Here is a 22,730-nt window from a genome sequence, read left to right on the forward strand (position 1 = left end):
TAATATACAGTTAGCTCAAGAATTCTCTATGTGAACGTATGTTTTTGTCGTTGTTGTGGTCGTTTGTTTCAGTGTTGAGTCGTACAGAATACTAGTAGCCCAATTTATGCCTTAAACTATTACAGGTATACATGTCAGCTTAAAATACTGAGGAAACGAGCTCCTTTTCAACTTTGAATTCATTAAGTCAATTAATTTCCGCGATGATTTGATGCCAATTGTAAGAAGCAAAGTACTACTCCATTCAAGTGGTAAAAAATTAACTGACGCGTCGAGAAAGGCGATCTTGCTGTCATTCTCGGTTTCAATGGTGAAACGGATGGTCGGTTGCGATTGTTGAGGTGTTGTAGAAAGCTGTCAACTTTGTCTCGGTCCAGGATGGTGGAGGTATCGTCCACGTATCGCTTCCAGATCTTAGGTTTGCAGGGCGCGGATTCTATTGCTTTCTCTTCAAAGGTCTCCATGTAGAAATATGACTCAGCGATAAAATTCTCTCTCAAGTCTTTCCCTTGATTTCTGAGTTTTTTTTTTGTTTTTATTTTTTAATATGTATGTTTTCATATGCAAGTTAATATGTAAGTTTTCCGTATAACTCGGTCTGTTTGTTGGCCAAAATAAGTCGATAACCAGCTGGAAAAAATAAGATCTGTAATTCAATTGACTCTTATTACGCCTCCCGCTCAGGTGGTCAGGTGCGTCATGACTGCTGAGTCATATTTCTTTCCAGTATAGTCATGGAGAATTCGGCGAGAGATAGTAAGAATATCAAAAAACGAACTAAAGGTGAATGAACACAATTGAAATCGCAAACAATCCATTGAACCAATCACAACTTTGGTAAATTATTTTATGTAGATGCAAGCGTGCATGTACAACCGCGTGTGAGCGAGACTGCGATTTGTTGTAGGGGGTGTTTATACATGTGAAAACTCGCACTGGTATTAACGAGTCGCCATATTGCTTTTATCCCCTAGGTAAGTTAGACTTGTCACTCTCTTCAACTGAAGTTAGGCATTCTGGATCCATATGTTTTTCAAGTCTTAACCACGACGGCAATGCGCGCCACTGATTCGTTGCGTTTTAAGGTCTGTTCCTGAAGCAAACCTAGGTTGCAGCAATTTCGATCAGGTTCAATCAGGTACGAGAACCGTAGTGCACTTGCACCATTATGACATTTTGAACAGATGTCATGAAAACATATACAGAGTCACAAGAGGGAACCGGGATGAACTCGTACCGGAATGAAAGTCGCAGCCCAGCGGTATTATGTAAACACACCCGAAAACGCATGCTGTTTGATACGTTTTCGCGTATCGTCCACACCAAAACGTCCGAAAATACCTATAAAAACGGAGACTTTCGAGAACGGTTTGGTTTTTCAGCTTTATGGAGACACATAACTCAAAGAAAAGAAACATTTATGATTAAAAATATGACATTTCCCAAAGTGAAGAGTGCGAACTGGACGCAAGTACCCTTACGAAGCTCTTATGGACAAACAGGCACATATATAAGCTATATAAAAGTACTTTAAAAAGCGGAGACTGTACTTTTGAAAACACTTTGTTTTTAGTGTGGACGGATGAAAATGGAGACTTTTGAAAACGGTGACGTAAATAACATTACATGCCATCGGTTCAAGATGGCGGATGGTCTTGTGATGTGACTGATATATACGCAATCTTAGGCCCAGTTGTTTCCATCGTTTTCGGACGTTTTATTGTGGATATCTGGACAGACACTTTTGAAAGCGATTACATAGGGTGGATAGGGCCTTAGTCTCACTCTTTTGTTAATGAGAAAGTCATTCAATCACAATACGGAGATTATAATATACAAACGTGAATAAGTTTCATAGCTCCAATTAATTTATGGAACAGCTCCAGTAGTAATTTTTTTCTCCCACTTACCCCGGATTGCAAAGGCGTTATGGTTGGTCTTCCGTTCTTGGAAAAGTATCTTTCTCCATAATGCATCACTGAACCATAGTCATAAACCGTTCCCATCGTGGTGATCACATTCGCACCGTACTTGTTGAAGTTACCCTTTGCAGCTGTTGAACATAGTTAATTTAGATTTATTATTCTTTTTCATTTAGGTCCTTAATACATAATTTGTAGACATTCTGTAATTTACATTTTGTCTATTAACAGTAGATCTTGACGACGACAGTAGCGCTCGCCTCTGACTCGTTGCCTTCTTAAGTCTATTTTACGCCGTAACCGAACATTTCATACTTTAGCGATTTAACGTCTGTAATTTTGAGAGCCTAAAGCTCCCACAAACAAAATCTCAATCTTTTTAATTAACGAGAGCCCAGCTTCAGAGACAGCTGAAGCATTCTATTCTTGATCGTTAGCCCCATTACGGAAACTAGATGAACATAACATCTTATACAATTATTTACAATCTCTTTGGTTTGGGTTTCATACTTCGTTTGAACAACAGTAAAGCATACTTACAATCAACGATGTTGGCATAATTAATTCTGACGTATTGATCTCTGTCAGTTCTTGACTGCTCGTGAAAAAATCCCAAGGCATGCCCTGTAAAATAAACATTTTGTGTCTGGCTTTAACTATGGATAATCGTTTCCTCTTGCAATGGGGTCTTAGCTCAAACACGTCTCGCCCAAAAGAAACCATAAAACAAAAAAGCTTGGTTAATGACGTTCACGATTAGCAGATTCAGCTCCCCTCCATTCGTAACTCCGCGTTTATTATTTAAAGTTTTAGGGATAAAACCTAGGGGAGGAATTGTATGACCCTTGGTTTTTCCTTTTGAGGTCTGCAATAGGAACTGATGTCATCATACAACGTGGTATTTTTATCATGATTCCCAAATCGGCGAATCCGCCAACCGAATTAACCCAAGACGTCAGACACTACCAAAAAGTTATCAAAACCTGATAAGAAGAACGCGAATTCATCCAGAGAGAGAGAGAGAGAGAGAGAGAGAGAGAGAGAGAGAGAGAGAGAGAGAGAGAGAGAGAGAGAGAGAGAGAGAGAGAGAGAGAAGAAATTTTAATTCATTAACAATCGGATTATTCCTGGCTGTCATAATTTGCCATGGTAACATCAAATTCAACTGATGAAATATGACCAACTACACTTAATTGTCCTCTGATAAATTTCTGAAAAAGTCACATAGTTATAAATTAAAAGTGTCCAAATACGTCACCTTCAGAATCCATCCTCCCCCCTCCAAACAAATACCACTCAAGTCCATCATATAACTTACCTATCTCGTGAGCAACTATTCCCCTAGACCAGCAGCCTGTCGCAAGGGATAATTGCTGTTTATTCCCTATTTTTCCAACGTAAGACCAACAACTGAAAGAAAATAATATACTTAACTCCACAATTTCTTTCTTGGTAATTAAGAAAGTTCAAGTGTGTTCTGGCATAAAATTAGCTACTTTCTGTAAAAATTTTTTAAGATATATGACGTTTTCAGAGCAGAAAGGTGAAATATCAACGTAGGTTGATTTTGGAGAGGACTTCTTCATGTTAAAATTCCTGTCTATAAAATATAACCCACACGGAACACATGTGATATTGTTGAGGAAACCTTTATATGGCACAGGCAAACATGAAAAGAATATAAATCATATCTGGGTAGGCAAACTTGCATTTAACATATATACACGTGACAAAAATTACTAACCCTGATCCTTTGAAGAAGGAAACATAGTCTCTCTCGTTGGTCCTCTCCTTAAACGTAATACAAGTGTTCTGGGTCCATTCAGCAAAGCCTTGTCGAATTGCTGACATTGCGGTACCGGAAGATGCTGCAATGAATTGAAAGGAGATGGCCATATTTATTGGACTTATATAAAAAAATGTAAAAGTGTTTCAAATTTTATTGATTTTAAATAGCTTGATAGGGACGTACCTAGGAGTTTTTGTTTGGGGGGGATGGGTGTAAACTCCGCACACCCCTCAAAGGGATCTCTCGTATACAGACAAGGTTTACAGTTGGACGTTTTTGTTTACACCCCTACTCAGAAAGTTGGCTTTAAGACCTTTAAAGGAAGCTTTTTGTCTTAAATTGTCATGATTTATTATAGCATAAACACCTTGTTTAGCTTGAACCAAACATTGCCTTTCATTTAATGGTAAATTCAAAACACAGTCGATACACTGCTATAAACAAAAGGGGGAAATCACTGAGCTCCCACAATTTAAACGTACTATAACAGTAAAGCGAAGCATTTGCAAAAACACAGCCATGGTTTAAGTACAAGTTAAGCCTTTTATTACCGTGCCAAGTTGCATAGCTCTATAACATGCTACAACGATAACTAGAGAACAAAAAAAACTTAAAAAACCGTGCCAAGATGACTGCCCTCCGCTATGTACGGCCTCGCTTAATTAATGTATCTGTGACAACTTCGGTGTTTATCGTTGACACCAAATGCTTGTTCGAGAAGAACAATAATTTTTGCAAACATTTTTTATTTATTAACGACTGAAATACCATGTTTGAATTACCCGTGAATCATAACTAAACTTTCTGAAAGTTAATTTTGATGGTTCTGTCTTTTTAAAAAACCTGAAATTTCATAAAAGTGTAAATTTTATAATTTTACACGATTTGTCTTAAATATTATTTGTAATCATTGTAATGAAATACTCTTCCTAATTCAAGGAATGCTGGGGTGCACAAACGAATGAGGGTTATACTTACACAATGAGCTCTCAATCTTGTAAACTAGAACACCATTTGGCCACTTTTTGTTTCTTATAGCTGCTCTTGACTTCCCTTCTATCACAAGTCTTTGTTCTTCAGTCAACTTTATGTCACCGTCATGGAGTTCTTTAGCACATGTCTCGGTGCGACTCAAGTCTAAATTCTCTGCAAGAGGACATAAGAGAGCAATACTTTATAACTTAAATCGCCAAGAGTCTTACTTGAGGCTAGTGGTAAGAGTATTCGATCGGTGTGAAGAAGCTAGGAGCATGCTTGTCACAAATGAATGCGTATACAGTACATTTGAAAGCAATGTAAGGCCCTTTTCAGACTATGCGCCTGGGTGGCATGAACCAAGAACGCCGTTTGTTCGTCCATTTAGCGCTGCCTATTTTGTTTATTGTATCGTAGGGAGGCATAGGGAAAAAGTACGAAAAAATCCCGTTCAGACCTATGTCCGTGCAAGGACTGGTCCATTAAGGTAGTGCTCATTGCCATATCCACGAACGGTGTCGAGAAATATGGTTAGGGACAAAAAAAAAGTTTGTTAAGTCTATTGCAGTTCTCATGCCTGAAACACGGACCCCGGAACTTTAGTCTAAAAGTATGAACAGGGCGTAAGTTTTTTTAAGAATCTACATAGACCTGCAATAGCAAAAAATTAATAATCCCGATCTTAAACCTTATCAGGTTCAGATAATGAACCCTTTTTCCTGTTCATTTTAATTCACTTTGCCATTGTTCTCAACTCTGGAATTCAAGTTGTATGCAGATATTTTCGGTTTTCCGACCATTTCTTTGCCAAGTTAGATGACATTCGCAAATGGAAATCTCAGTTATCGTCTACAAAATAGTAAATATCAATAGCATTTCGATGTTATATTAATTTAATATTAATCCTAGGAAACTGCAAGTAAACGTGTACACGCCACAAGAAAAATCGCTCACAGTTATTTCAGTATCTACTGTTTAGCAAAAAGGCTTTCAAGTCAACAGCGAGTGAATTACATGTTCTGAATTAAGTCGACTTTTCTGACTTTGCAGTGAGGCGAATTAAGTATATCCTGTGCCTTTCTGCTTTTTGCAAGAAAAAGAGAAAATAAATCTCCTGAGAATTCAAGTGAGGATTCGAGAAATCTAACAACAAAATGGTATTAAAGTCTGGTTAAAACGTTTTTCAGTTATTGTCATAAATATACTGTTGATTGCTAAAATTGAATAGTGAAAACTACTTAAAAAATACAGAATCTGTGTATTTTTTCTTTTCCGTTACTGCTGTGGATTAAAAGATTTTGATAACAACTGTGTAATGACATAAAATCTTGACTTACCCTCTGGATGCGAGGAAAAACTCCCAACAATGAAACAGCAAACCAAGATTACAATCTTCATCCTACTCCAAATGTTGAATACGAGTAACGTTTGCCGTAAATGTTCTTTCATTTATGCAGTCTTAAACGTATACAGCCGCTCCGAATGCAAACATAGTTTAACGAGGTCATCAAACGGTTATACAACAAAGTTTGGTGGAAACGATCTCTTTATCATGGTTACTCTAATATTTAGTCACAATTAACACCACAATAGACAACCTGAAGCCCACTTTATAGGACAAAGCACGGGGGCGAAATTATTTAAGGAATTAGGGATGACTGTCAAAATATAATAGTTGTAGGGAGGGTTAAGGTATAATGACTTAAGTTTTAGAGATAACTCTACCCTTGATTTTAGTCTGGGTCTTCTTCAGGACGGTGCCTCCGGATACAAACGTATTTTGCATCAGTAACATGGTTTATTATTATGCAGGAAAAGCAGAGCAAAGAGTTACTATGGTGCTAAAAAAAATTAGGGGTAACTACGTAGTTCGTACGGATGATTTTAATTTTCAAAGCCTCTTAGAATAATTGTTGTTTAATTCTCTCTGAAAATACGTGCCGTTGGAAAGACCGGCTTTTCGCGCCTAATCGTAAATCGCGCATAAATACCATTATATAAAGAGGCACCATCCTTTGAATGCCTTTCCCACCTCTTATAATGGAACGTAAGAAACAACAATAACTTTACTTGTGTCAAAGTACGTAAGTAGTGTTCCAGTTATGAATCAATCATTTCATTTCATTGTCAAAGATGCAACAATTGAGGAGAATTTGAAAATTTGATTGAACAAAAGTGCATAAATGAGCGTGATGTAGTCTTCTTAAAACCACCAAGAAAAGGGAAAGAGAACTACAGCGACAATTAAGTATGATGGTCTTACTCCATGAAATCAAGGTAAAAATAGTCGAAAAACATTTTTTTCAACTCCAGAAAATAAGTTTAAAATGCACTATGACGTTTAGAACCTCGAAAAAAGAACGTCGCTGGTGAAACAGCTAATTTTTATTTAAAATACACAGTATTAGTTGTTCGTTCACTTCAAACAGTTTCCTTACAAGGAAAATTGGAAACTGTCAGCATTTGTTGGTAAAGACAGTAAGTGTTTAATAATATCAATACATCATTCATTTTGTTTGATTAAATATGAAGTAGCTAAGCAGATGTTGACACTAGCTTACACCAAACGCAATTCGCCTGATGTAAAATTACCGTACACATTTCAGGCTCATTACCAACCATTTACAACGCCGCTTTTGACTACTTTTAAATATTTGGACTACATTTAAACATTATTACCATAAATAAATATGTTTTGTTTTCTTTTAATGGAATACAGGTACTACTGATTGCTGAATAAACAAGGCCTGCACAAAAATGCCACCGGCAACTCTTCGCCTTCAACAAAAGAAAACAAATGAGTTAATATGAAAATCCCGACGAACTTAAATTGTTCATTGATTTGTGTTTAAATTACATTAACGGGATGCTGTCACGGAGATTTTGCCCAAATATTTTACAAAGAACCCCTTCTTTAAATTGAAACCCGCTCTCAGGGAACCGTGGGGTAAATATGAAATTATTTCAGTTGGCCAATTTTTTCGAAGTTGTAGTAGGAGCATTTTTATTAAAAGCTGTCATTATTTTAAAGTTTCCATTGATCAAATGTGTTTTTTCCCTATTCAAAACTGACACTAAAAGTAGGTGACACCCGTTCTTTAAAGCAGAGTGAGAAAAATCATAAGTATAAACGAAGGTTGCTTATTTACCGAGTTAGGATTTTGAGTTGGATTTTCGAGTTAGGAGTTTTTTGGCGGGGTTTCCAATAAGTTTCAGTGGTGTTGCACATCGTCTTGAGGTCTTTTTAAGACGATCGAGGAGAACGAGGCAATAATGGGGTTGACAGGCCTGCGCAATTCTCATGTACGTGTTTTAGCCTAAATAAAAGTTTTGCCCTCACGGGTATGTCTTTCAGAGAACACCCTTTTCTCTATGAAATGAGCGGTGCTACCTGTAAATTTTCTTTTAGCGCTGGATTTTCTTCTTATTTTGTATTTTGATCTCAAAGGTCACTTCTGGGTTATGCGTTCAACCTATTTGACTTCTGTTGTTTATCTTTAGCGACTGTCGTCCTTATGCCGTTTGTGGCATTTGGTTCAGTGGGTCTTGTGACAGTGTAGCCTGAGTCTCTTTTTATCTTTGTAAGGATAGGATTTGAACCGTTTAATAATCATTATCTTGCAGCTTTTGTATCGCAGGGCCCGGCTATTAGCTTCTGTGGCGAGATGTTGTTTTTCTTATCACGGTTATTTGTATCTTGATCCTTTCTTTAACATTGTATCTTCTTTGAAAGCTATGCAATGGGTTAAATTGAGGGCTAAAGGCCGCTTTAGTTACGGCTTTGATTTTGTTATCGCTCCGCTCTGTAATTGTGGGGTTTGTGTTGCGGTAGCTTAGTATTTTCCTCCTGTGTTTTGATTACGTCATAGAATGATTAGGCAATTCTTCTGTGTTGCTCTGGCCAGGGGCTGGTACGAGTCCTTCGGCCGTTAGTAAATTATGTGGCATTTTAGGCTATGGTCAGGCAAGACTGCGGTTTCGATCCTAATCTTGTGGATCTCTTCAGTTTTCGATTCTTTAGAAATGATAGAGATGAGTTCTCGGTATCATTTCAACAATCGCGTTCTTTTCAAATTATAATCCCATGCTTCGGATAAAAAGACAAAAAAACTAACTTCACCCCTACAGGAATTCTTTTGTTGACTGTATTGGACTGGAAATCTACGAGACGGTTTACAGACAAACTAGCCGATTTGTTGCAGTTGGATTACTAGTAACCACCTCGAAAAAACCGACTCTACATACTTGCTCGAAAATCCAATTCGACTGAATCCTAACTTGAAAATCCAACCCGAAATCCCAACTCGGAAGTTAGTTTGTATCGTATAAGCGGGCCTTTTACTAAGACAGACTGTTCCAAGGGCCGTGTGTAGCGGATATGACGTCTTTTTCAAACCCAGGTTTATCCGAATGGTAGTTACTTGCTTTCAATAAACAGTATTATGCAATTTTTTTCACAACTGTTTTTGTAATCAGCCACACTGTCCAATCATTGTTTTGTATTTCCTTTAGTATTATTTAACAGGTTTTTAGCTACATTGTTCATTATTGTAATTTTCTACCGCTTGTTGTTTTCTCACAACTTCTAACATCCCGAAACTGATGATGGATACGGTTGTATCCGAATCATGTCTTTCAAATTCATAAGTGTGTGTACTGGCCAAGGAAGCGATCGTTCTGTGATAATAGCCTGTCATTCGTTTCTTGAGTGAGATGATCAATAAGAGCGATTATGCACTGCTCTCTGCCAGTTGGTCTCTGGGTTTGTGACAATCATCCTGTATTGCTGCCTTCCAGTTGCTCTTGGCATGCATGGCCAAATGTCAAACTCAGCTGCAATCTGTTTTGCAAACCGACGAATCGCCTTTCTCAGCTTTCGTGACATTTATCACGACTTTCGCCCGGTTCCTGGGATGCCTCGATGAGATCTACGCTCTTTCCATAGTTGACAAGGCAACTGCGTTGGAAAAGACATTGCTCTGCTGCATATATAGAGCAATAATAAAATCAAACTGATCGGTAGAGCATAAGTATCCCCTTGCCTTTCCATAGCCATTCTGGGGCAAGATCTCGAGCGCCTGAAGTACGACTGGGAACGCTGCAAGGAAGACATGAAACGCATCAGACCTACTCTCCCATCTTGTCAACCGTGTTCCCAGGGGTTTTCTCTTGTAAATTGGGAGGCTTTCTACTTTTTCGTAACAAAATCACCCAAAAAAACTAATTCTATGAAATATATATAAAAAAAATAATCGCATAATAAATATACCAAGAAAAGTTTGTAAGCCCTGGCTTACTGGCTTAACGGGAGCTACGCCCCTGACGACACATTGAGCATCATGCCTGAACTCAACAAAGCTAACATTTTCCTCGACAAATTGAACTCTTGCCACCGAAACTTGAAATTTACCATGGAGATAGCTGAACAGAATACCATCTCTTTTGTTGGCATTAAAATAACTAAAAGTGGCATCAGGCTCGAAACACCAGTCTACAGAAAGTCCACGAACACTAGCTTGCCTCTGCACCACCACAGCCATGAGGACAAATGACACAAAGACTGCTTGCTCAACATTATGATCTAGCGTGCACATCAACTGTCATCTATTCCTACTGCATTTTCTGATGAGTGCAACAAGTTCCGCTCTACTTTTCTTAACCTCGACTACCCAATTAAGTTGATCAATTCAGCGATCAACAAGTTTTAGTATAATATTGATAACATCGATGCAGCCAAGAATACAAGAGACGACAGCCCTACCATCTTGGCCCCGCTAACATTTAAAGATCAGCAAACAGCTAACTCCGTCAAGAGGCAACTGCAAATTTTGAGCGCTAACGTTGGTGTCCGAATTAAGAAGATTAAGAAACTAAGAAGATTGGCCAAGTTTTCGCTCTAAAAGAGAAGAATCTCTCTATTGTTAACAATAAATGCGTGATCATACAAATTTTAATGTGATTTGTGCGACGATTATGTCGGGTACACCGCCCGTTATTTATACCAGTGCATCAACGAACACAAATATTTTGCGATCAGGAGGCATCTTGAGGAACATTGTCTATCCAAGACTGATTTGGATGACCAACAATTCTCTGTTCTGAAGGAATGCAGATCAAAGTTTGATTGCCTAATTTTTGAGATGTTGTTCATTAAGAAATTGAACCCTGAGGTAAATACTCAGAAAGACTTTATTCGCGCCATGACTTTGCGTGTGAATACGTACCTCATTGCATTATCATCACCAATGTTCGCTCGTTATTCGTGTCTCTTAGGAATTCTTTTTACATTTATAGTTGTTCTTACTTCATTCATTCTTGACTTGATAATGACGTTAGGCGAACGTCGAAACGTCGTCCCTTTTGAAACTTTTAACCAAGATGGTTTTAAACTTTTCAATTTTATCGCAATGATTTATAGTTAAATTGTTTAAGTTACGTTTTGTCAACAAAATCACGTTAATATTCACCTCTTTGGAGAATAACCCGCCCTTTTATTCCATTCCTGATTTTTTCCTTCGTTTTACATCTTTTAGTGCGCGAAAAGTTTCATTTCAAGAGGAAAAACTCCAACGTTTCACCACGCGCGATAGAGTAAATTGATTTCACTTCTCGATTTTGCGGCAGATTCCGGTTACCGTGACCGTGGTCACAGATAAGAAAATTCTATCCGCTCCCGGAGCCAATCAGATTGCAGGATTTTCAGGATACCGCCTGCTTACGAACAGAGAAAAATAAATCACGCTATCACAGGCTGTTTTATATATAACGTTAGGTTTTATCAACTGACGTCATAACGCAATGTGACCTCGATCCACGATGGATAAATTTCCCTCATAAAGCCAAATGTTCGCTTCAAGTTCCCCTCCGACTCATCAGCACTGTTTCTTTAAAAACTAACCCCCTTATTTGTTTGTTTTATAAAAACATAACAGCCAGTGTTCAGTGATTAAATCCCCAAGGTTTATTTCTTTCAGTAATACACGGATTAATTAATCGCAACACTGTTAGAGGATATCTCCCTGCAGCTTCCAGTTCCATGGTTGGACTGTCTGCTGTGTCTCTGTAAACTTGTTTCATGCTATTGAGACAACAAAGATAATATTATGAGAGGTGTTTGAGTCACATAGATGTGGATCGCGACGTTTCGACCGCCATGTTGCTGGTCTTCATCAGATGACTACGAGAAATTTAAATATCAACGTTCAATATCTTAAATATTCTCAGAGAAATAAGCTTTCAAAACTCGTCACAACTAAATATATAAGGCTGGGTGGCAAGTACTGATACCCAGCCGTAAATTCTTGGTAAAATTTTCAAACTTTTAAAGTTCATTTCTCCCGATGCATTTAACATAGGTTTAAGTGCATGACTCCTGCTCAATATGTAAACAAAGATCCTGCCATATAAAGAATATGGTTCTGTGGAATAATTGAGTATTGTAGCTTTTACGCCTGAAAAGTGATTGATCCAGTAATTGAAGCAACTGCTTTCTCTAACTAAATCAAAATCATGGCTCTAATTGCCTTCATGAATGGATGGATGGATGAAAAAATAGACGAACAGAAAAGAAAAGAACACCCACAAACCTTTAGACTCTTTGCAAATGTTGCAGCCACTGCATGGTTTCTTTGCCAGCTCCATTAATTTCATTCTGTCTTTTTTGTCTATTTGAGAGCCCTTTAATTCCATGTTAACTGTGAACGAATGAGAAAGTAATAAACTTGTCATAATTATTCTACCACTGCAGTTTATATCTTTGTCACCTCAAGGTCACACCTTCCGTTAACATTCCCAAGATTTCATTTCAAATTTCTTCCTGCCATGGATCCAATTCACTCTTTTTAAGTCAATACTCAGATTTAGTGTCATCACGTTTACGGCAACAACAAACGGAAAAATGAGCAGGTGACCATGATTGCCCCATTTTTGCCACTCGCTATTTTTCGTCTCTATGTGAAGTGGAGAAGTTTCGCGTTGTCACCTACTAATTATTTGTGAAGAGCAAACGTAAATTTTGACGTTTACCGTAAACTGAACGCTAGTATCCTCGATCTATCTAATATCAACTGTACATGAATACTGACTTTTATCTTAACCTTCAAATTAACTAGCACTATGCTGTATCAGTGTTTTCCAGGAGGAAAATATTATGTAAAAATAGCTGGCAGCGCAGAGATCTATAGGTGAATAATTTACAGTTAATTTGTTATACCCAAATTTCCAGAGTCACCAAATGTACATCCACCAGATTCTGAAAAGTAATTACATTTGTTATTAGCATTTCAGAATGTTAAGACAGTCTAGACAATTAAAAAATACTATAAGCTTATTATCAAAATCATTGTACTTTAAAAAAAACGGGAACTGCGATTTTGCTACGATGTTAAAATAATAAATTGGAAAGGTACATCCGATCGGTAATAAAAGTGTGTAAATAGATAAATTTACACTGGGGATCTAAAATTGTTCGTAAACTTCTGAGCCGGGTTGTTCGAAAGCCGATTAACACTAATCTACGATTTAAACTTAATTGAGGCTTTCATCTCGCTCTTGAAAAGTGGTTTTAAAGGCTAATTTCAAGCGAAAGGTAAAGAAAAGTCTAAGTCAAAACTGAGAGCAAAGAATCTTTTAGAAGAATTTTTACCGATAGTAATTAAACTGGAATCAAAGTTCACGTTAATCCAGGATTAGCTTAATCGGGCTTTGAACAAATGGGCCCTGGTGTTTCTTACCATGGTTTTATGCTTCTACTGGCAAACGTACTGTTTGACAGTTTTCACATAATTATTACTATTTTTTTTTTATCTGTTTACTTGGTTCCTTCTAAATCTTAAAACGTAAACCTAGAGTACTTCTTTAAATTAAACAAGGGTTAACATTTATCACTACTCGTATAAACGTTATCCCCATGTATGTGTATTATTGAATACTCCGAATGTGTCTCGCTGCAGGAAAAGTACCAAGAGTCTTCTAAAACTAACTGCAACTCAACACAACTGCAACTGACTTTATTACAAAGGGTTTACGGCTATACACCTGACGTGTAGTCATGTTTGGGTCAGCTGACCGTGGGAACTTTCAGAATCACTCAACAAAGAAAACTCCCAAAACTATAGTTGAGTACACGACCAGACATGAAAATAACAGGTATCCAATCAAAACTTGGAAGGAACGACAATTAAAGGCAACATACTAAGGACTGGAACTTTCACAGAGGTCCAAGCCAAGGTCACAAGTTATTAAGTCATACAACTAAAATAACTCAACTCTCTAAATTACTAAATAATGAAATTCCACTTCATAACAGTATAAACGTTTTTTTTTTTCAAAAGGGTGCTGGTTAATGAGGGAGGAGCTGAAAAGTCCTTTTTTTTTCCAGTTCCAATTTAAAGAAAAATAAAACTAAAAGACAAAAACGGACGTTTCGATGCATTCATGTCGCCATTGTCCAGGCACTGGTAGTTCAAACAGCGGATAACTCTATCCAGTGTTAAATTACAATCCAGCAGAGGAAATGTACTCCAACCAATACATTTTATTAGCTGGATAGCGACGTATTCGCTGGATAAAGTTATCCGCTCTTTGAACAGCCGGGGCCAGGTAATTAAAGTGCCTCATGGCCAAGTTGTTCAAAGGCGAATTAAGATCACTTTATTTAAGTGACAATGTATGGACTTATTGGCGACACTCTACAGATCGAATTGGAATTTAGAATGATGGTTTTCAGGGAGTACCCGGATAAAAACCGGGTTTTGACGAAAGTGAGAACCAACGAAAAATCTTCTCACATATAGCGCCAAGTCCGGGAATCGAACCGGGCCTAAATTGGTGGGAGGCGAGTGCTCTCACTTCTTACGCCATCCCTGCCCTCCCCCGAGAAATATAGAAATACAGCAATACGTTAGCTCAAATCGCGTCTGATTGGACGTTTAAACTAGTTCTTTCGGAAAACCCAGTCTAGACGTGCAATCATGATCCACTCTCAGTCTTGGCCTTCTTGATAAAGGAAAACTACAAGCCAATCTCACCCCATCCCACCCCACCCGTCTAATAAGCGAAACCTCCTCCCATTTCCAATAAGCCTCCATTTTTTCTCCATTTTGGTAATATTTATTGTGAGCTTTCCTTACTTATGCAGATCTTGCAACCTTTTTCCTTCTTACACGCCTTCAGTGTCTTCTTCACAGCCTTTTTGTTCAGTTGAAGACAACCTGTCACAAAATTCAAAGAATATAATTACAAAACGAAAGGAACTAGTTTTCCAAAGTAACGAAATTTTGAGAGACTGAGCACCCAACAAGAAAATCAGTAAGCAAAATATTTAAAACGCTGTCTCCTGTGTTCCCAGATCGGTGTTGTGCCCTTTTAAAGAGATATCAGCAGTAGTACAGATTGATCTGTTTAGATGCTTAAGTTAAAAATACAAGTCGCAGAATTTTTTTAAGGTAAAATAATTTTATTCCCCAAATTTACGAGCTGCCGCTGCTTTTTCGAAAATTCTATCTGAAATTTTTTTTCGCATTTTTAACGGTATATTTGCTTCTTCGAAAATGAAAGAAATTATTTTTCAGTATTAAGACATTTCGCGAGGAAAACGTTCAAATTCACTTTCCGAAGAATTTCTGAGGCAATTTACAGATATCCACCGAAAGTAACTATTGCCGGGTGCCAGTGTTTTGAGGTTAAACCTCCTTTTTTTCTTTTACGTTTTTTTTTTTTGCTACTTAATTAATGCAGTAGACACATAAGATGAATTTTCTTTCATTTTCCTGTTAGGGTGCCCTTTATATCAAAACAAAGGTGTAAATCTTACCTTTTTTCCGAAGAAGCTTAGCTTGGTTTCAATCCCAAGCAATGATTTTATACCTCAATCCAAAATGAGCATGCAGTAATGACTGAAATGTTTCACGATGGAATTATTGACACGTTTTAGCAACCACTTTGACACACAGACATTACCTGGCTTTGGGGGTGGAGGTGGAGTACCTGGCGGTGGAGGCTCTATGCCACCTATCTTGCTGAGCACCCACGACCTTAGATGACGAACTTTAGCATAGACGCCATACTGTTTAGCTGCAGCGCAGCCATATCCCCAGCTGGTGACACCCTCCAGATGCCATTTATTGTTATACTCACAAACCAGGGGTCCACCACTATCACCTTGGCAGGAATCAACTCCTCCTTTGTCCAGACCAGCACATAACATGGAGTCATCGATCTTTCTTGGATAAGCCACCAAACAACGCGATTTAGAGACCAGTGGAACCGAGGCTTCCTGGAGTACATTGGGGCTTCCTCCACCCGATGACAAAGTTCCCCATCCAGTTATCCAACACTTCTTGTTTTGATTGTCAATTGGAAGAGTATGGTTTGGGTTTGACAAACAAACGAGACCAACCCCTTTCCCAAGAACAGCAGGCTTTTCAAGTCTCAGCAGAGCTATGTCGTTGGCAAATCGTGTTGGTTTGTTATATCTTTCGTGGCGAATGACTCGTACCACGTTGATGGTCTGCTCTGTTCCCACTGACCCGCTTGTTCTGAAGTGTGCTCCAACTCTATTACATTAAAATTAAAATTAAATGCAATTCTCTTGTAGGGAGAAAAAATCGTTCGAGATAGAGAACCCGCTAGAATCAAGAAAATCCAGAAAATTTTACCAAAAATTGGGCTAATTTTTTCATGCTCTCCTCTCGCGCCTTCTGTGCGAAATTCGCCAAAAAAAACCCTGATTATTAGTTGTGCCTCGTTTGAGAAAATCACATAGCATCTTCTCTTTCGGTAATCTAGGCGCATTACCGATATGCTAAAAGCTATTTATCTTTCAAAAAAACAAACAAAAACAAAACAAAACAAAAAAAACAAGATATTTTCGACCCCCCCTTCCAAACAAAAATTTAAATAAATAAATAAATAAATAAATAAATAAATAAATAAATAAATAAATAAATAAATAAATAAATAAATGAAAAACAACAATTTCTTATGTTGCAGCCCCTTTAATGTTTCAGACGCAACACTGGAAATGTCATAACTAAGAAAAATGTAGGATTCAAAAATAGTTATAGAACATCTTCTTTTGTAGAATATCCTTGCTTTGAAACGCAAGTTACCTAATTTTAGCTTTAAAAGTCTGGGACGCAACTTCGGTTGAGTTTGTTTTGAATTGTTCAGCGAATTGTTTACCAAATGATGAAAGTAAATAACGAAGGAGAGGGAATATGGTAATTTTTCCAATATAAAGAAAAGGTAGAGACTGAGTCCAACATAAATGGCGTTCACAAGAATTCTACATCTCTGCAAATGCTAATTAGAAGTTAGAAATGAGACTTACTTTACTCTCATTCTTCCACCGAGACAATGTGCAGCTGTTACAACCCACAAGGGATGCACGAGTGACCCTCCACAGAACTGCCTACCGGAAGTGGTGACCAACATTGCTTGCCATGGCCAGCTGTTAACCTTTGCATTTTCGCCACCCACGATACGAGATTTAGGAGGCCCGGATCCACAGGCTGCTTGTTTGAGAGTACGAAAGAAGTTAGCATACCGCATTCAGTATAGAGTGCTGCGAGTTTAGTGAACATGAACTACAACTATAATTAGAGGACATTAGAAGGAACTTAGCACAAGTGTTCCGCCCTTGAATTTCTCAATTACTCCCTGTTCGTTTTCAACATCTTTGTCTTTTAGTTAGTAGCGAGACAGAAAGTTTTGGATTTTTTCCCGTGTTCGTTACGGTAACGCGATCCATCACATCAGAACGATATTTAGATCACGGCATGAAAATTAAGGTGAGGACAACACTCCTTCCTTCTGGGATCTGCATTTATTATTTTTACCAGATGAAAGGCACAATAAATAGGAATTCATTTTCCTTTTTGAGTACAAAGAGTAGTGGAGTAAGTAGAGTCCATTTTATCTCTTCTAGTATCAAGATCACAAATTGTTTTTCTCGCGCATTTCGAAACATTACGTGACAGTTCGAGAAAAATTAGGGAAATTAGGTCAAATTGCCTCGAGAGAGAATGACCCTGAGGACCGGGTGCGTCATCATATAAGGATCTTTGATACTACATTGTAGTTCAAAAGTTTTTTTGGAGGGTTTATGACTACGTAGAAAAAGTAGATATTAGCAACAGCTATTGAAATCCAAAACAAAATTCGGGGTACGTAGCCACGCATTTTTCTGATAAAAGAAAACTTCAAAGAAGAAACAAGTTCCGTACGTATACACTGTTATGCATTTAAATCTGTAAATTTCTATAGTGCATAGATCCATGACGAGATAATCAAATGCACTTTACAGTATGAAGGCACTCTCCAGATGAAATTGGAATTGGAAATGTTTGTTTTCGAGGAGAAAGGAAAACCGGAGAAAATCCTCTCGGAGCAAGGACGAGAACCAACAACAAACTCAACCCACATATGACGCCGAGTCAGGTAATCGAACCCGAACGAGTCACATTGGTGAGAGGCGAGTGGTCTCACTAATGCGTTATCACTGCTCCCCATTTTAACGCTAAAATAAAAAAATATCGTCTCTGGTATCCACCTGCTGCTAACGCAAACAAAGTTTAACAATGTGCCGCAGCTTTGGATAAAAATGGTTTGCTCTGTTAATTGATTGCTTTTATCTCCGCTTCTTTAATGTTTAACCACAATTAACACTGTCTAGCCAGTTTCCAATAAAAAATAGAAGTAGCTCACTACTTAGCTAGTTTAGCGCTGACAAAATGTCCTCCATTCACTCATGAACAGTGTTGAGAATAAATTCTTCTTGAAAGCATCTTATTTTGGTCGTATTGTGCCAAATTTTAATGACGTGTGTCATGGTAACTCGACACGGACCGTATGAGCTTGAGGTTATAAAACATGCTTACAATTGTAACAAACTATGAATACAGGCTGAATAAACGCTGACTTCCTCCGTCAGCAGTGTCTGCAACGGCTCTTTGTTAACAACTTTAGATCGAGACAATGCAGCTTTGATTCAAGGTCCACTGGTTCTAGCTGCCCAATCCAACATGATCCCCCTATTTGTCCTTTTACTCAGACGTTCTTTTTTTTCTATTAAAAACCTTTTTATAACAAAGTTGAGGCTGAGACTGGCAGAAAATACCAAGGAAATACTTCATGCTGAGAGTCAGTTAAGAAAGGTTCAGTTTGGCCATTTATTGAGACTTATGAACACTGTTAGAACGTAAAATATTTAGTGTATGACATAAGACTGTGCGCATTACAAGAGTAAGCCACGCGTACGTCACATACATACACTATACCTATTAACGTCATGGAATTTATTTAAACTCGAAATTCAGAGTTTCGCTTTGCATGCTCAAAACTGAGTAAAATAAAATAAAATATTAAAATATTGTATATATGAAATTACACGCCATACATAATCAGCTTATGATGGTGAAAAGCTAACACCCTATTTGATCTTTGTCCTGCATTCAAGTGTCGAAAAGGACCTAATATTAACAGAAAGGGCCTTCCAGAATTTGTAGTCAGGTGTCTAAAAGGGTGAATACCATAAATCATGGTTTAAGATTTGGGAAGGGACAGTTCACATTACAGCAAATAATATTCTTGATAGGTTTTCCGGTCTTACCTGTCAATTGATTGTGGAAATAGTAAAACAGGAAAACTTAACAGTTTCTCTTTTTAAAAATGGCTAAAACTCATTTTATTTCAGAATGAGCAGGACAAAACGTTGAATATCACAAGTTAAATTAGATTGCTAAAATATAGTTTGAACAAAGCCTTGCGTACTTACCATTTGAGGATAAACCGGTTCCAAAGAACGAACAGCACAACAAAATTATAACCTTCATGTTGTCCCCACTACTACTGTGAAAGTAGGAACCCTTGGAATCGATAAAATATATCTTCTTTAGTATTCACCTGCTGCTAACGCAAACAAGGTTAAACAATGACCTGCAGCTCAGGATAAAAATGGTTTGCTCTGTTAATTGATTGCTTTATTCACCCCTACTTTAATGTCCAGCCACAATTAACACATTGAAGCTGTTTTCAATAAAAATAGAAGCCGCTCGCTACTTTGGGAGCACCAATTAACTGTCCTCCAGCCACCAACAGTGGAAAATTTTGTTGCCGGGAATAAATTCTTCTTGGTAACATCTTATTTTGGTAGGATTTTAATGTTGTGTAAAATGGTAGCTCGACAACAAGCTGAAAGTGCGCATTTTGTCATTGAAAGACTTGTTAGCGGTCAGTATAACAAAGCTTTGAATACCGGCAGGCTGAATAAACGACTTCCTACGTCAGCAATCTCTGCAAATGACTCTTTGTTGACAAACTTAAGATTGGGACAACGCAGCTTTGATTCAAGGCCCTATTTGTCTATACTTTGTCAATTAAGGCTTTTTTGAAATGGTTCTTCTGCACTCCTCAAGACATTGTTGTAGAATGAATTTAATTTCTCCATTTCAAATTCAAATACAATGTTATCGATGCTGAACTCTACTGACTGATTCACCAATCCTCCATTTTGCTTCAAACTGTCATTTTGGTCCACTGGATATTAAATCAGGTTAAGAAGAGGGCTTGTCTAAACCAGTACTTTAAGAACATGCGCACCATTTTTTTTGTTCCGCTGTAGTTAATGCACTTTAACGATATGCAATTTAGCCCTTGGCTGTTATGTTTCTGTTGTTTAGAATCTACTTGGCGTCAGTTTCATTTAACAAGCGGAAACAAAGGTACGTTTTTAGGACATATTGTCTTCAACAGCCGATGTTAAAACTTGATAATTTTTAACGCAGCTATCGGAGTCCAAATTAACAACAGTGGGAATAAATCCAAGATAGCCATGCAATTAATCAAGTTTTGTAATGTAGTTACATTTCATCCATAATTTATGAATTAAATTCGGCACGGCAGTAGCCCAGCGGCCGATCCTGAAAATTTAGAAAAGGAGGGCCGAATAAATTGTGGCGAGAGCGCAATGGCGATCCTCCCTCCCACCCCAATGAAAAATTCATCTTTGTAGAGATTCTGTTTAATAATATTCTGGGAGAATTTGGACCAAATGTTAAGGCTCGAAACACATACGTCAGGAGGATTTTTCTTCAAAACTGTTGAGTGCTTAATACCACTCGAAAGACGGTTACAAAAACTTTTTAAAGGAAAAAAAAAAATAAAAAAGCGGGGGGCGACCCCCTCGTTCACCCACCACCATAAATCCGCCCCTGGGCTAGTGCGATGTTTGAAACCAATTCTTGCTTCTCATTGCCGTGTAGCACGGTAGATATTGCCTTGTTACATGGCATTGCTGACAAGTGGTTTCAATATTCGTGCTACCACCTTCTAAAACCTGAGGAAAAAAAATTAGTAGAAAAATTTCTCAATTCTTTCTGGTGATCGAAAAGAGAGCGTGGAGGTCTGGATGTCATGGTATATCTGACTTGTGCCATCATAGGTCTAGGTGGGAAGGGTGAGATCGTACATGGACTGAGGCGGCAGTCAGACAAGACGCCTTCACTGAATATGCTGAGGTGCGATCAAGTCTCACGTCTCACGTCTCTTATTTTTTCAATACCTCTTTGAGGGCCTTTTGTTAATTAGGCTTCGATGAAGAAATGACATGGGCAATATACAATACATGGGAGTGGAACAAATTGTTTAATTAAAAAGAAAAAAACGGAGAAATCTTCCACAGTAGACCTTGCTAATTATATTTTGCAAGCCCGTAGACTAGAACACGATTTAATGGCATCTCATTTCTCAGGCAGGGTAAAATGATCGATATCCCATCGGCTCCGGTTTGATTCAATTTTACCACTGTTAACTTCACAAGTTGCTCCTTTCTCTCCGTCAGTTCAAAATTAAGACATGCGCGAAGTAGCTGGCCGGTTAGACATGAATTGAGGTTCTTTTTTCCGCGACTTCCAGGCAAGAAGTGTGCTCTATGGAATTTGCTCGCTCAACTTTGCAATCAACTGTGTATTCATAGAACAAAGATTCGTTAGATTTAGTCAATGCCAGTGTTAGATAGACTACAAAAGCTTCCGAAACGTACCGCGTTTTAACTTTCTCGTTTTATGATGCTGTTGCTGGGTGCTTACTGATACAGCAACTTGACTGGAAAGATCTGTGTACTCATCGTCATATACAGAAAGCCATAATGGTATACAAGTCTCTATTCCGAATTTTTTTTTTTTACTTGAAAAACAGCATTGTAATATCTTGATTAGTTTTTGCCCGTTCCTTTCTTGTATATTCGATAAAACAATAAAAACGAGAGCAAATTAAAGAAATTAAAGGGCGCCGAAGAGGTTGATGTAGGCGCGAAAAATTTGTTAATGGAGACACTGGAATGTCATTTTTGAGTTGTTACTTTTAATCACATTCATCTTCATGTCAAAATTTGTCTCAATAATGATATTATTGGCAACATTAATATTGAAACTTCGAATCTTTCTTATTCATCTTTTTTTATTCATGTTTAAAACTTTATATACGTAGTGAAAGGAGAGTAACAAAACTATAGGCACCAAACTTTTTACACCATTTATCCTGTTGTGACCAGTGCTACGGCAGCCAAATGAACAAAGCTGACATTTCCGCTTGAACGTCTCACTTTTACATAAATGGAATAATTTTAGTTGTTGGTAATGAAGGCGTGCCAGTTGAAACCAAAAACCTTTTGCATTTTGGTTGATTTGTTTTCCCGTTAGCACGTTTTTTCATCACACGAATTGGACATTTTTGCTGTCTCAGTTGTTTGGAAACTTCAATTCCAATTCCAATGTGTCTTTCGTTTGCGTTTGATACCACTACATAGTTGTAAGAGCATCTATCAAAACAAAGAACAGAAAACAAAGCTAAAGAATTTTACTTAATGACCAAGAGGAGAAATTAAAAAGAGTACAATCATCGTCTAATTATAACTTTTTGCTTTCTCCTGTAATGTTCTTGACCTTGGCTTTTGAATGGCTGCGCTACCAGCTAAGGTGTTGTCCATCACAATATAATTTGTTATGGTAATGCAAAACGCAATTACGTAATCCCGAAGGGTAAAT

At 37.8% G+C, this 22,730-nt stretch overlaps 1 protein-coding gene and 1 pseudogene across 2 annotated transcripts in view; both read right to left on the reverse strand.

Moving 5' to 3' along the window:
* LOC146474619 (transmembrane protease serine 9-like) overlaps positions 1–10,226 on the reverse strand; it is a 29,021-nt gene extending 18,795 nt beyond the window's left edge. The window contains exons 1-6 of the mRNA XM_085116840.1: positions 10,097–10,226; positions 4,690–4,857; positions 3,667–3,790; positions 3,241–3,332; positions 2,463–2,546; positions 1,911–2,053 (exon numbers count right to left, since the gene is read on the reverse strand). Coding sequence (XP_084972966.1) covers positions 1,911–2,053; positions 2,463–2,546; positions 3,241–3,332; positions 3,667–3,790; positions 4,690–4,857; positions 10,097–10,226 — 741 coding nt within the window. The remainder of the gene's footprint in view (positions 1–1,910; positions 2,054–2,462; positions 2,547–3,240; positions 3,333–3,666; positions 3,791–4,689; positions 4,858–10,096) is intronic.
* Positions 10,227–14,796: 4,570 nt separating this feature from the next.
* On the reverse strand, positions 14,797–17,238 carry LOC146474620 (CUB and peptidase domain-containing protein 1 pseudogene; annotated as a pseudogene). Its single transcript, XR_014866127.1, has 3 exons — positions 17,018–17,238; positions 15,646–16,241; positions 14,797–14,897 (listed from the first exon to the last, which is right to left on the reverse strand). The product of XR_014866127.1 is annotated as a CUB and peptidase domain-containing protein 1 pseudogene (transcript).
* Positions 17,239–22,730: the final 5,492 nt, after the last annotated feature.

This window comes from Pavona decussata, unplaced genomic scaffold (genome assembly GCF_977016875.1).
Source record: "Pavona decussata unplaced genomic scaffold, jaPavDecu1.1 SCAFFOLD_87, whole genome shotgun sequence".
Lineage (NCBI taxonomy): Eukaryota > Metazoa > Cnidaria > Anthozoa > Scleractinia > Agariciidae > Pavona > Pavona decussata.